General features: G+C 40.3%; 1 protein-coding gene across 2 annotated transcripts in view; it reads left to right on the top strand.

Moving 5' to 3' along the window:
• MCF2L2 (MCF.2 cell line derived transforming sequence-like 2) overlaps positions 1 to 12626 on the top strand; it is a 154286-nt gene that overhangs the window by 114466 nt on the left and 27194 nt on the right. For both annotated transcript variants that reach the window (XM_066325797.1, XM_066325798.1), the window contains exons 18-21: positions 1175 to 1244; positions 6072 to 6164; positions 6667 to 6759; positions 9036 to 9161. In XM_066325797.1, coding sequence (XP_066181894.1) covers positions 1175 to 1244; positions 6072 to 6164; positions 6667 to 6759; positions 9036 to 9161 — 382 coding nt within the window. The remainder of the gene's footprint in view (positions 1 to 1174; positions 1245 to 6071; positions 6165 to 6666; positions 6760 to 9035; positions 9162 to 12626) is intronic.

Genomic DNA, 12626 nt, shown 5'->3' with positions numbered 1-12626 from the left:
TGTGTGTCCTACAAAACCCATGTGTAGAGAACACCTCCGAGATCATCTGTTTCATCTTTTTTTGGTGCAGATTGTACCCGTTGTGTATTTACTACTGACTTCCCCTGGCAGGATCCATTCTGAATGTCCCCTGTGGTCAGTATTTTACCACCTCTCTTGGTACACTGAGAGATGTCACAGGACTGAATCCTGATATTTTCTGTCTGGCAAAACATCTCTGTGAGGAAGTTTATTTCGTGTTCAGCTTATTTGTTCTGTATTTCTGTTATCAGATCAGAAGACATTATATGTTACCACTTTTCTTTTTATCCCTCATATAAGATGACAAACCTTTCCAGAAGCCATGTCCGTGCTGTGGACAAGGAAATTCAGGGCCCATAACTACAGAATACAAGTTACGAACAAGATTTACCCTTCTGCAATCGGCTTTCAAAACTTAAAGCTTAGGGCAACTTCTATAAATTTCCTGCTTTTCCAAAGCCTTGCTTAAGCAAAACTATCTGTAACCAAAGTGGGAATTTAGGAATTCTTTTGAATATTAATTTCCTGTAAGATGTAACAAACAGTTGAACAAAATAAAATCTAAAAAAATCTCTTTTGCAAGTCTTAATATTATGCCAGAGTAATTAATACATAGAAGAAAGATTATTTTCCAGTTTATATATTATTTTCAAAGACGGTGTCTTCCATTTGGAGAAAGATGTTTCTCTCCCTTTACCAGCGCAAACTTTCTTTCCCTAAAGGTTTAGTGCACTGACTGTCACTGCAGAAGCCTTTGGACTACATCCCATATTTTCACTGCTTGCTGATTGAGCAACTGTGTCCGACAGAGCATTCCTGTCTTTTCTAGCTGTTCTGAAAAATCCTCATACCCAAATGGAAAGCAGGTATTTGGGCTACAGGTTGGAAACAAATTTTGACAGCCAGAGGAATCAGATGTAGCAGATGCTTGTGAGCAGAGAAAATATGGTTATATTTGTGATTTAGGGAAACAGGTGACAGCCACACCCCATTTTTCTAAAATATATATTTCTTGGTGTGTCAGCACTGTTACCTTCCCCACTGAATCCTCATATTACAAAAATAAAGGCTTTAAGCTGGAATTACACAGAAGCTAACACACAGTGTGAGTGGGATTTTACATTAGTCTTTGCTCTTTTTTTCTCCCTCTCAGGATTTTCCTTAAGGAGATAGAACATTGCATTGAAAACCCTGAGCTTCTTGCCCGATGCTTTTTGAAAAGAGTAAGTATATCCTTTTTCAGGTTTGATCTCTATGAATCTCTATAGTCTTATCCTACAGCACTTACAGATGCACTCCCATCTTTTCACTGTATTTGCTTTTGTGAACGAGGGGAACTCCTCTAAGCAGATATTCCCAAATTAAACCACAGTTACCAAGCATGTATTCTGATATCTGACCCTTTACCTGGTCGACTGACAGGAAGAGATCCATTACCAGTGTTTTACAGGTATTTTAAGTCCCATTTAAATGAAAAAAAAAAAAACCGAACAAATATCAGTGATCCAAATGTTTGACGTGCTTTCATATCAGACACATCTACAGCAGGAGTCTGATGTAACCCAGACACCACCCTGCAGTAAAGAAGCAGAGAACGATATTGGTGTCACAGCAGGTTGCTCTGAGTGCAGACAACACATCCTGTTCCTGCTTTATCTTATCTCTTCTCTGCTCCATTCAGGACGTTTGGTCCCCTAGAACTGTCCCAATAGAATCTGCTGCTGTCCTTGCTGGACCCCACCAGCTCCATAAGGCTCTGTGAGGTCGATTCCCTTTATTTCTTCACGCAACTCAAGCAGTGGGGTTCTCCCCTGTGCTGTGAGGTGACTCTCAGTGCCCAAGTGCTGCAGCTCTCTCCGAGAGCTCCCAGAGATGTCCCTCCTCCACCCCCACTCAGCCTGACCATTAGTTCTTTCCTGCAACACAACCAAAGGTGCTTGTTTATACAGCACTCCTTCAGGGGCCCTGCTAATGAAAAAAATATCTGTTTTGGTGGTTTGCTGCTGCTTTCAGAGTTTGACAAAACTGTGTGAATAAGGCTCTGTTTTGCACAGGAAATGGAAGTGGCATGAGAAATGGGAAAGTCTGTCCACTGTAGTCAAAGGTACCTCCTGCTTCTACTGTATACTGCAGGTAGCATTTGCTGCTTTTCCAGAGCACACATTAAATGCAGACACATTTAGATGAACCAGTCAGGGGTGCTGAGCACTGCCACATTACTGACATTTAATGGGAATAGTGAGCATGTGATACTTGCAAAGGGTATGCTTCCAATTTACAAACAAGTCAGGCTGGAGACAACCATACAAGTGCAAATGTGATTATATGTCCATTGGATTATTTTCTGCTTAACAACGAAGCATTTAGAGCTTGAGTAAATGACACTACTAAGGCATATGTTGCTATCCTAGGATTCAGATGCTGGGCAGGAAAATTCTGTGGTGAAATCATTATGCAAAAGAGGATAAGCAGTCTTTGAAGAATGCAGACCTTTGAAACCCAAGAAATGTAAAATAGTCCATGTATTGCATATATCCCTAAAGAATGCAGCTAAATAAAAATTCTTGCTATAGAATTGTTCCTATGATTCTGCAGAAGGTACAAATTCCATATTTAAATGTTGTAGCTTATGTCTCTCTGTAAAAGCAGTTGTTAAGTCCAATTCCCCTCACTATTCTACCAATATGAAAACAGCACCAAAGCTGGGGTTCAGGTATGAAGTGAAAGAAAACCAGTCCCTCCATCGCCTTAGCTCATCAGTTTCTATGGTCTGGTCAAACCACACTAAATCTATCAAATAAGAGGTTAAATCATGCATTTGCTTTCTCCCTATTTCAAATTTCACACTAAGAAAGCACAAGCTTCTCTCTTGAGATGTCTCTGCTCACACAGTAGCACCTTTGATTTGAGAACTTGCCCTTATGTTCTGTTTTTAGAAGAAGCCACATAAAGTCCAGAAATGTGTTGTTTCTGTTGGACTGCCTTTAGGAGGCACAAACAAAAGTCTGGTTGTGTGTTTGTGTTCCCCATGATTTGGCAGCTTTTTATGCCTTCCTGCTGAGCAATGGCTTCTGGCTGCCCCGTGAGTTATGGCCGTGCTTGCTGTGACAGGGGGAAACAGAAGCAGCTGCTGTTCCAAAGTGATGCCGATTTCCAGGAGGAAACTCACATTGTTGCAGGTTCTCCTTCTTTGTATGTGTGTCACCATCCTGCCACAGCAACAGGCTGGGCCTATAATTAAAAATAGACAGGGTTTTTTAGATTCATACTTTGAAGAGTTTTACTCTTTCTGATCACACTGGGCCTTTTCAGCCCTGATTCCAGAGCTGCTTGAAAGTATCCTGAGAGCTGCAGTGAGACACTCTGGTGCCAGAGTCACTCCATCCTCTGCCATGTCCCCACACACTCTTCCACCTCCACCAACGCCATCTGGTCAGCTGTCACCATGAATGAGAACACTTCATCTCAGCTGATGGGAGAAACAGGCTGTGGAGTCTCTCTCTGGCTTCTCTCTGGCTTGGTCTCCTGGAACATGGTAGCAGAATTTGGTAAAAGATGAGCCAGAAATGCCTTTCTTGTTCTCCCTCCCACTTTGCCTGACCTCGTTCAGGGCATGATCTTCATATGAGCTAAATTACAGGTGAGCCAGCTCAACTTCACCCACAAGGCAGCTATTTTGCCATCACCAAGATGCTTGACCTTACTTGCAGCTCGGTGTGGTCAAGGACTACCCAGCTTTCAAAGACAGGAGGGATGTGCACTGAATACCTTGTAGAATGGGTCTTCTGGTGCTTTATCAGCCACAGGAGGGACACACTGGGCTGATCTGTGCTGTACAAAGGGCTGTGAAGAAGGAAAGCTTACCAAACAGAGGCAGGAATGCCCAGGATGGAACCAAAGGTGTGTCAGACTGCTTACCAAAATGTGCCAGGTGATGTGTCTGGCAGGAGTGATTCACTGTGGATTACTGCTGTTCATTTATTCATACTGCTAACCTTATAAAAGGGAATAGTTTAGTAAGAGCCAGCAGTTGGGGCGTTTGGTCATTCAGAGAGAAAGAAGCATTTAGAAAAGGAATCTACCTATGAAAGGACAGTAGCAGCTGACCAGAAACCTGTGAGCTGGATTCAAAGGTCTAAAGTCTAGACTAATGCAAAAATTATTCATAAATCAGCAAAAAGCTAATTGGAACTGTGTATCTGTGCCATGTGCATTGGAGCTTACAGAGCTCTCAGGGTCCAAATCAGTGTGGAAAGGAAAACCTTTTTAGGAGAGAGGAGCATGGTATAAAAGTACCAGCAAGAAGTCAGAACCTTTGCATGTGCAGATAGAGATGTGTGGAACATTTAAGACTGGGATTTGAATAATTAAACAATCAATTATTTCTTGTCATTTTAAAGTCTGAGCCTAATTCTATTCCTAACACTATTGCAAAACTTAATGCTGTAGTTAAATATGTAAGTATCTGCCTGAGCATGTGTCACTAATTTAGGCAGCAGTAGATTGCACTGGCATAGGGTGGTTCCACTATAGCAAATAACTGGTAAACTGCTGGTTATTTTACCTTTTCTTTAAGTTTAAATCGGTTCTTTTCTCTTATTCCTAACAATTGTCTTGTCTGTTGCTCTCTCTCTTCTTCTTACCCAGTCCAGTTAGGTTTCTGTGGGCCAGGATGAGATTGTAATGGTTGATTATGCTTTGTTGCTATTTTTAGTTCTGTGGGGTTTGCCCCCTGCTAACCTCCCCTTACGGCAACATGTACAAACAATTCTATTTTTGTGAGGAAAACGCTGCACCTATTTTGAAACAGCACCATTAATACTCTATTGAGTTGCAACAGAAGAGGTTTTTGTATTGCATGATCCTTGACACAGTGTGGTGTTACGTGGCACAGCTCTGATGGCTCAGCTGGTTCCTCAGGGTGATGTCAGGATGGGTCTGTAGAGGAAGACAGCAGCAACACTGATTTCTTCCAGTAACTGTACAGAAGTGAAATGATTTCCCGCAGCAGGAGAGTGTGGGAACTGCCTGGTGGGCTGAAAGCACAGAGGGAAGATCCAGGAATTGCTGAGATTTATTTTTTTGTGTTTTCTTTGATTTATTTTTTTGGTGTTTTCTTTGATTTTTTTGTGTGTGTTTTCTTTGATTTTTTGGGTTTTCTTTGATTTTTTGGATTTTCCCTGAGTTCACATCCAGCAGGGTAGGTGCAGATGAAGGTGGGAAGGTCCTGGCTGGTGGGGCACAGCCAGCCCTGCTCAGTGCCCCACGGCACTGCCCCGGGTGCACAGTCAGCCAGCCCAGCACCTGGCAGAGGAACACCCATCTCTGCATCCACTCACACAGCCCCGGGAGCTCAAACGCCCCTCTCTGGGCTTTGGTACAGATTGCTTCTGTGAAGTCACTGAGATATTTGCCATGGACCTCAGTGAGAGCACTTGGAGTGTAGTCAAAGCTAAATAAAGTGAATCCACCCACTTCTAATTTGGAGAGGACAGGGTTTAAGTGCATCTCCCTGCCTGGCCTGGGACATCAACAAGGCAAACTTCCTCCTTTTTAATTTGTTCTTGTACTATTGAGAGCCAACACTATTTTCAAAGTGTGTAGAACTGGTAAACCTTAGTCATCTTTAACAATTACAGTCTGTACCAGTATTGTTAATAAAGTTTAAATTTCTAATGTTTCTTTTTTATTTTCCTGTTTTTTGTTGTTTGTTTGTTCTGGTTTTTTGTTTGGTTTTTTTTTTTTTTTTTTTCCAAAACCATCCATTTACCTCCCTGAAAAGGATACCTGTTAGATTATGTATCTTCCAGTCCGCAGTCTCCTTGTTTTGTGTGAAAATTGAGGAAAAAAAAAATCTCACTTTCAGGTGTATTCAACTTAATCAGAAGTAATAAGCAGGTTTGGTGGTTTCAGTATGTTTTTACATGCTGAGTTATTCCCATGTAATAATTACTTCATGTCCTAGGATGGAAGGTAAGACAAAGTGTGATTCAAGAAAGACACTCTGGCTTCTTTCTCCTTCCCTTACCTAAACTCTTCTTTTCTTGCAGAAGGAGGACCTCCAAATATATGAAAAGTACTGTCAGAACAAACCAAGGTCTGAAGCTCTCTGGAGACAGTGTGGAGACAGCATCTTTTTTCAGGTGGAATTTCATTGCAGACTAGCAGTGCAAGACCCTCAAATCTTGTTTTCCTTGCGTATCTCCATTCTTTAGAAAACCTAGAGTAATACACAGACTTTTCTGCATGCTTCTTATACTGATGGCAGGTGCCCAGTGTGTGTCAAGGTGTTCTCTGCAGGAGACTGGTAGAGCAGTAGGTAGATTTCCTGCACAGGAGCCTGACTCTGCAGGCTATACCCACACCAAACAAGTGCTGGCTTCTTTGCAAATCCCAGCTGATTGCAATCTCATCAGCAGGGAATTCCAGATTTCGACACCAAGTTGAACCTAAACATTAGCTCTTGTTCAGATATATTTTCACTGTGGCATAAGTAACCCGGAAATTCCTATGCAGATGGAACAAATTTCTATCTCAATTAATTCACAGGCATATAATCTTCAGATTGTCAAATGATAATGATCTTGGTGACTTGCCTGTGTTTCAAGAAACAATTTTATTTGTCTTCCATGTTGTCTCCCACAGGAATGTCAGCGTAAGTTGGATCATAAGCTCTCACTTGATGCTTATCTCTTAAAGCCAGTTCAGAGAATCACCAAATACCAGCTGCTGCTAAAGGTAAGTTCTCCATGACAGTGCAAAGCATTCCAATGTATGGCTGGTTTTACTTCCAGAATTCCATATCAGTCAGGACTACTGGGAAATAAATCCTCACTCAGTTCTTCAAAAAACATTAAGCATTTATTAGTTGTAAAATGGTAGAAAACACTCTTGTATTGGACTTGTATTTTAGATTGGGAGCTGCTATTAATTAGCAGTACTTATACTAAGTAATAGCAGTATTATTTAGTATAATTAGTAATATGCAATTAATAAGTAATAAGTAATATGTATAGCTCTCTCTACATAAAGTAAGATATTTTACTTACTTTGTAAGATAGTAAGTATTTTATTGTCTTATTTATTGTTTTATTTATCTTTAAACAGAAATTGAGCTTGGCCTTATTGGATCAGTATATGGTCTTACAATTTGGAAACAGGAACCGAAGCTTTAAATCCTGTTTTTAACATCTGTCCCTGTTTAACAAAACTCTTTCAGCTCTCTGAACTGATATTTTCCCATGGTTGTGACTCAAACTTTTCAGAGGGAGCCACTCCCTTTTGCTACTTCTTTTAAAAAGACACAGCTAGGAACAAATTATCTGTAGTTTTTCCACAGAGTGAATATGTGAACTTCCCTCTTGATTTGGCTGGAACCATGAGTGGTCCATGCTTGAAATTCTGCTCTGAACTGGGCAATAGAAAATATATACACTCAAAATAAGGATTTTTTTTTTCTTTTCAAGGATCTGGCTTAAATTTCTGTCTCCATCTACTCAGTTCTTAAAAATAATATTTACTGACTTTCCCTATGGGAAGGTCATGAAGGTGAATTACATACTGTTCTCAAGCCCCTGGGCTTAAAGCAGTGTTATGTTCTGTCATGAAATTTAGCATTAAAATTTGCAATGAAGATTTTAGGTTGCCATTTGACTTGCTAATAGCTACTATGGCACTGCTCAAAATGTGCCAGTATAAACCATGGGAGGACCTGGTTGGCCTTTCCTGTACAGTATTTCTGTGAACTACTTACTGACTTCATGTAAAACTATAGAATCCACATATTGAACATGGATATTGACAAGGATGCAACTTCACTGATTCCAGTGATGTTACATCAACATAGTCCAGAAATAAATTTGAACTCTATTTCTTGAAACTATTCTGTGAGAAGGGAAAAAATGTCAAGGTCTCCAGGAAAGCAAGAGTAAACCAGATGTTACTTTTAATTTGAAATATGACTGTAAATAAACCCAAGATTAGATCGAGGAGTAATATTCTCAAGCAAAACAGTTCTCAGCCATTGGGGTTTGAAGCTGGTCAGACCAGTTTCATACTTTGCAACAACACATTGGCACTGGCATTTACTTTGCCAGGGTTTATGAGATCTGGGAAGATGGTGTACTCCTTCCCTGGCTGGAGGAGCATTTAAAAGTGTAGTGTAAAAAAATGGAAGCTAGTGAAAACCTGGTAACAAACAAATGCTTAAGAAGCTGTGTGCCTTGAGTGGTGGGCAGACTGAATTTGAATTTTGGGTCAGAATTTTGGGTCAATTATTGCAACCCTCTGATTTCAATCAGTTTAGCTAATATGCTCATGCTGATAAAAGCAGCATACTCACTGTACAGAGATCCATCTTCATCCTAGAAAGTGTGCAGCAGGTACTGTAGGAATGCATCCTGCTTTTACCTTCTAATCCCTGGTTACCCAAGCACTTGAGGAGAGACTGCTGCTGTTTGAGGTTTGCAGGAACTATCTTTTGGCATTCTTATTTTACAGGAACACAAGTGCCTCACCTCTTGGATAAAAATATTTCCAAACTGAAAATGTAGAATGTCTAACCTGCCAAATTCAGAGTAGAAATTAATTCTGATTTTTAACAGCAGTTGTATATACCTTGTGGAACAAATTGCAAAAGAAAATGGAGAATTGCCTAATACCTGAAATAATTATATTGAGTTTGTTTTCTAGAACATGTGAAGAAAAAAAAAAACAAACTCTGAATGTAATTCTATGACATGCAATGAGTTGATTGTAAATACGCCCAAATGGTCCTGTCTCATCTTGAATGAACCCTTTAAACTTGAAAATGTTCAAAAGATGAAAATGTGTGTCCTCAATGACCACCATAGTGAATGTCGTATTTGGGGTTTTCTGGAGGTTTCTGTTCCTCTTTTGTTTTCCTTTAGTTCTGCTACTTTGTTTATGCAACACAGGTTCCAGGGAGGATTGTTTTACACTGTCTTGTGGTATCAGAAGTTCTCAAGTATTGCCCATATATTTTTTTCAATCAGGAAATGCTGAAGTGTAGCAAGAATTCCGAAGGTACTGCTGAATTGGAAGAAGCCCTGGCCACAGTGCTTGATATCATCAAATCAGTAAATGATTCCATGCACCAGATAGCAATCACAGGATATGAGGTAACTTCTGCTCCTACTCTGAGCCATCCCATGCTCCTGTCTTCAGTGATCATGCTGTGCCCATAGCTGGTACTGTGCTTTATGGAGCCTGTGCCACATTCCTGAAGGATGTCACTCAGTGGTCACTGTGATGACCAAAAATACATCTCAGCACATCTGTCATATGGAGCTGAGGTGTGGGGACATAGTGGACCAAATGCAGGACATTTGACTGATTGCACCCAAAACTCATTTGTAGGTGAGAGGTACAAGTGTGGCAGAATTAACTTCAGAAATTTGCTGAAACTCTGTGAGTCCTGTGCAACTCAAGTGTTTTCAAATATTTTGCACTTAGGGAGAAAAATTTGGCTTTCATTTAAAGTGGGTAATGGAATCCATGCCAATGATTGGCAAGCATGTTATCTGAAATGTGAAATAACAACCATGGTACAAATCAAAGGGCACAAATACACATCTCTGCAGAAGCTCCATTGAAGTCATATGACTTTCAAGAACTAGCTGACTACATAAAATGAGCCCTTAAGTGAGAAGTGGAAGTGATTGACATATAAAGGAGAAACACCCCAGCAAAATGAGGCCTTGAGAATCATGTGGTTGCCCATTTTGAAATAGCTGCAGGGTGAAAATGTCAACAAAGTAACGATATACTGAGTATTGTTCAAAGAATTGTTACATCACAGTAACAGGCTTTAATCCAGAAAAACTGTTTTCTGCGAAATCTGACTTCCTGAGAAGGTGCTGGGGTCTATACAGACAGTGTCTGGGTGGGAGGAGTTATTCTGATTTTCAGGATGGGATTGGCCTCAGGAGTTTTGATTTCTATAGTTTTGTTTTGTGCAAGTGCATCAGCATCTGGTAGCTGAGGGACCCATGCCTGCTGCCAACAAGATTTTATAAATAAATCCAACTGCTTGCTAGTTTAACTGTGTGTCAGAGATCCATTGCTGCACACAGCTGGAGATGCTCCTGTGGAGAGTGCATTACATTTGGGATGAGAATGTGAGTTCTGTCTGTAGCAGCTGTACTGGGCTGAAGGTGAAGCAGTGGCCATGTCACTGTACTGGCAAACACTGAATACGTGTGGTGATTGTGGATCAGAGGAACACCACAGGTCATAAATAGGTTCTTAGATCTCCCAAACCCCACCAGCTTAAATAAACCAGCACATATTTAATCCATTCTGGTCGTGGCTGAGTCTGAATGTCTCAGAGATTCATTTTAGAAGAACTCTTTAGAGCCTGTATATTATTATTGCAGACTTGAACCAGTCAACATGGGCATGGGAAGCTCTTGGATACAGCGCACCTTTTACCTCCCCAGTTTCCACTCTTTCTTATTAAATCCCAAAGAGAATTTCCTGTTGTGTAGCTTTCCTCCTGTGTTTCTTAGTTTATATGTATGCACTTACAGAAATTTAGCAAAAAATTTGTTTTGAAACAGTTCTGTAAATGGAAAGGAAGAAGAGCTTCTCCAAGAAAGGTAACATATTATCCTGAACAGGGAGGATTTATTCAGATTCCTGTGCATATAAATGTTGAGATCATCCTTTTGTCTATTCCTTGCTTTAAAGTGTGTAGTTTTGTACTCAGGAATTCAACAGAACATTCCTGTTCCTTTTCAACTTTTCCTTTTGAATTTTACAGCCTTTCGTGAAATGCCAGATAATGAGGAACTAGACTAGAGTCTCTAATCCAAGGACTAGATTTTAGCTTCTGCTTTTAGCTCAACAACAAAACATGGCACGGTGGGACATGGCCACTATTTAGCCCAATGCTGACAGCATTCCTGAGATGGTTTGTTACATGATTATTAAATGGGGTGAAAGTGTGAAAGAGGATGCACCCAATAATTTTTTCTCCCTGTTCCACCTGTCCCAGATGCTCAGCTGTGGTGCCAAATAAACACCTCCTACAGACAATGAAACCACACCCCATCTTGTGAAGTCTTTCCCACACAGCCTGATAGAAATACTTGTCTGGAAAACCTTTCAGAGGGGGGTATTATGCCAACAGGAAAGCAGGTTTTGTGGCACTTGATGAATGCTCCCACTTACACAGGAAATTCTGTTTCTTGGACTTGGGCACATGCAGATTTGAGGAGCTGAACTCTTACACAAGAAATTGATAACATGTAAGTCTGGGGTAGGTTTGGTGTATGTCTTTTATTTTTTAGACAAAACTACAAAAAAAAGTAGAATAAAGTTTGGCGAGCAGAAGTTTTAGATGTGATTCCTACTATCGTCCTAATATTTGTCCACAGTCTGGCCTGGGTAGTTTGTCCATGAATTATGATGAGAGATTCTTGTAAATTATCATATATGTAACTCATCTTCCATAAACATGGGATACCATGCTTTGCTCTAAGAGAATAATATTTGAGATAGTGATCAAATCCTCCACTTTAAATAAACTTCCTTTATGATAAAATATAGGTGTCCACTAGCAAAAAGTACCAGAAACAGTGTCCTATTTGCTGCCTACACTGAAGAGAGTGCACTGCTTGTGGGCTAATATTCAAAGTCTCCTGTAGGATTGCTGCAGATTGCCATCCCTCTCTGTCTCCTTCTCTCTCTCTGCAGTGGCAGCCTCCCACTTCACTCATGGTTAATCCAATCTCAGATTCAGGGTTGGAGAGACAGGCCAGTCGCAAAGGGTTGAACTGAGCTTCTGGATCTCAGTGCTGTATTGAACAGTGCCTGGAGTGATAGGAGCCTCTCACCATTGTTAGAGACATGTAGAAAACATGTTTTTTTTGTTTTCTTTTTTTTTTAATTTAGCTTTGCATATCAATGTGCTTTTCACAGACTTGCAGTTTATAGCTACATGCACATATAAATACACCCACAGTCCTGTATGTGCAAAGATCCAACTCTATATTAGAGATGACAGATTTATCTAAATTGCTGAGGTTTTCTAAGTGATTTGGAGAGTCTAATAATACCCTGATATAGAGTGTAAAAGTACCTAATAAAGCTCTGGTTTTGCTGTTTAATGTAGGGTAGTGGAGGGGGAATGAAAAGGAGAACAGGTTGCAATTCTTAGTATAAGAAATTAGACATTCCCACTTGGAGCCAACGTCTTCACCTTATAATCAACAGAACATGCAAATCTTGAAAAGAAGTACTTTAATAATGCACTGGGCTTATTCCCTCTACTTATTATACAAAGCACTCCTAGGAAAACTTGCTGTTAAGATAATTATGATTATCATTATTTGTTGAATCCCATTACCATATAGATGTTGCCACGTCTTAGCACATGTTAAGCAACTTTTAACATGGAACTGTTCTGGTGGCATCTGAGCTAAATATTTGTATTGATTGAAGTATTTATCCATCAGTGGTCTTCAGACAAGACCTTTAATTTAGAAAGGTCTAGTTCCTGCCTAGTTTCACTCTCCCTCAGGTGCTTTTATGGCTCCTTGGTGCATTGACTCCCTCTTTGCCCTGGGCTGTGCAGCCTTGCA

This window comes from Sylvia atricapilla, chromosome 10 (assembly GCF_009819655.1).
Source record: "Sylvia atricapilla isolate bSylAtr1 chromosome 10, bSylAtr1.pri, whole genome shotgun sequence".
NCBI classification, from domain to species: domain Eukaryota; kingdom Metazoa; phylum Chordata; class Aves; order Passeriformes; family Sylviidae; genus Sylvia; species Sylvia atricapilla.
Note: the sequence above shows the minus strand (reverse complement) of the source record. Positions and strands in the feature narration are given on the sequence as shown.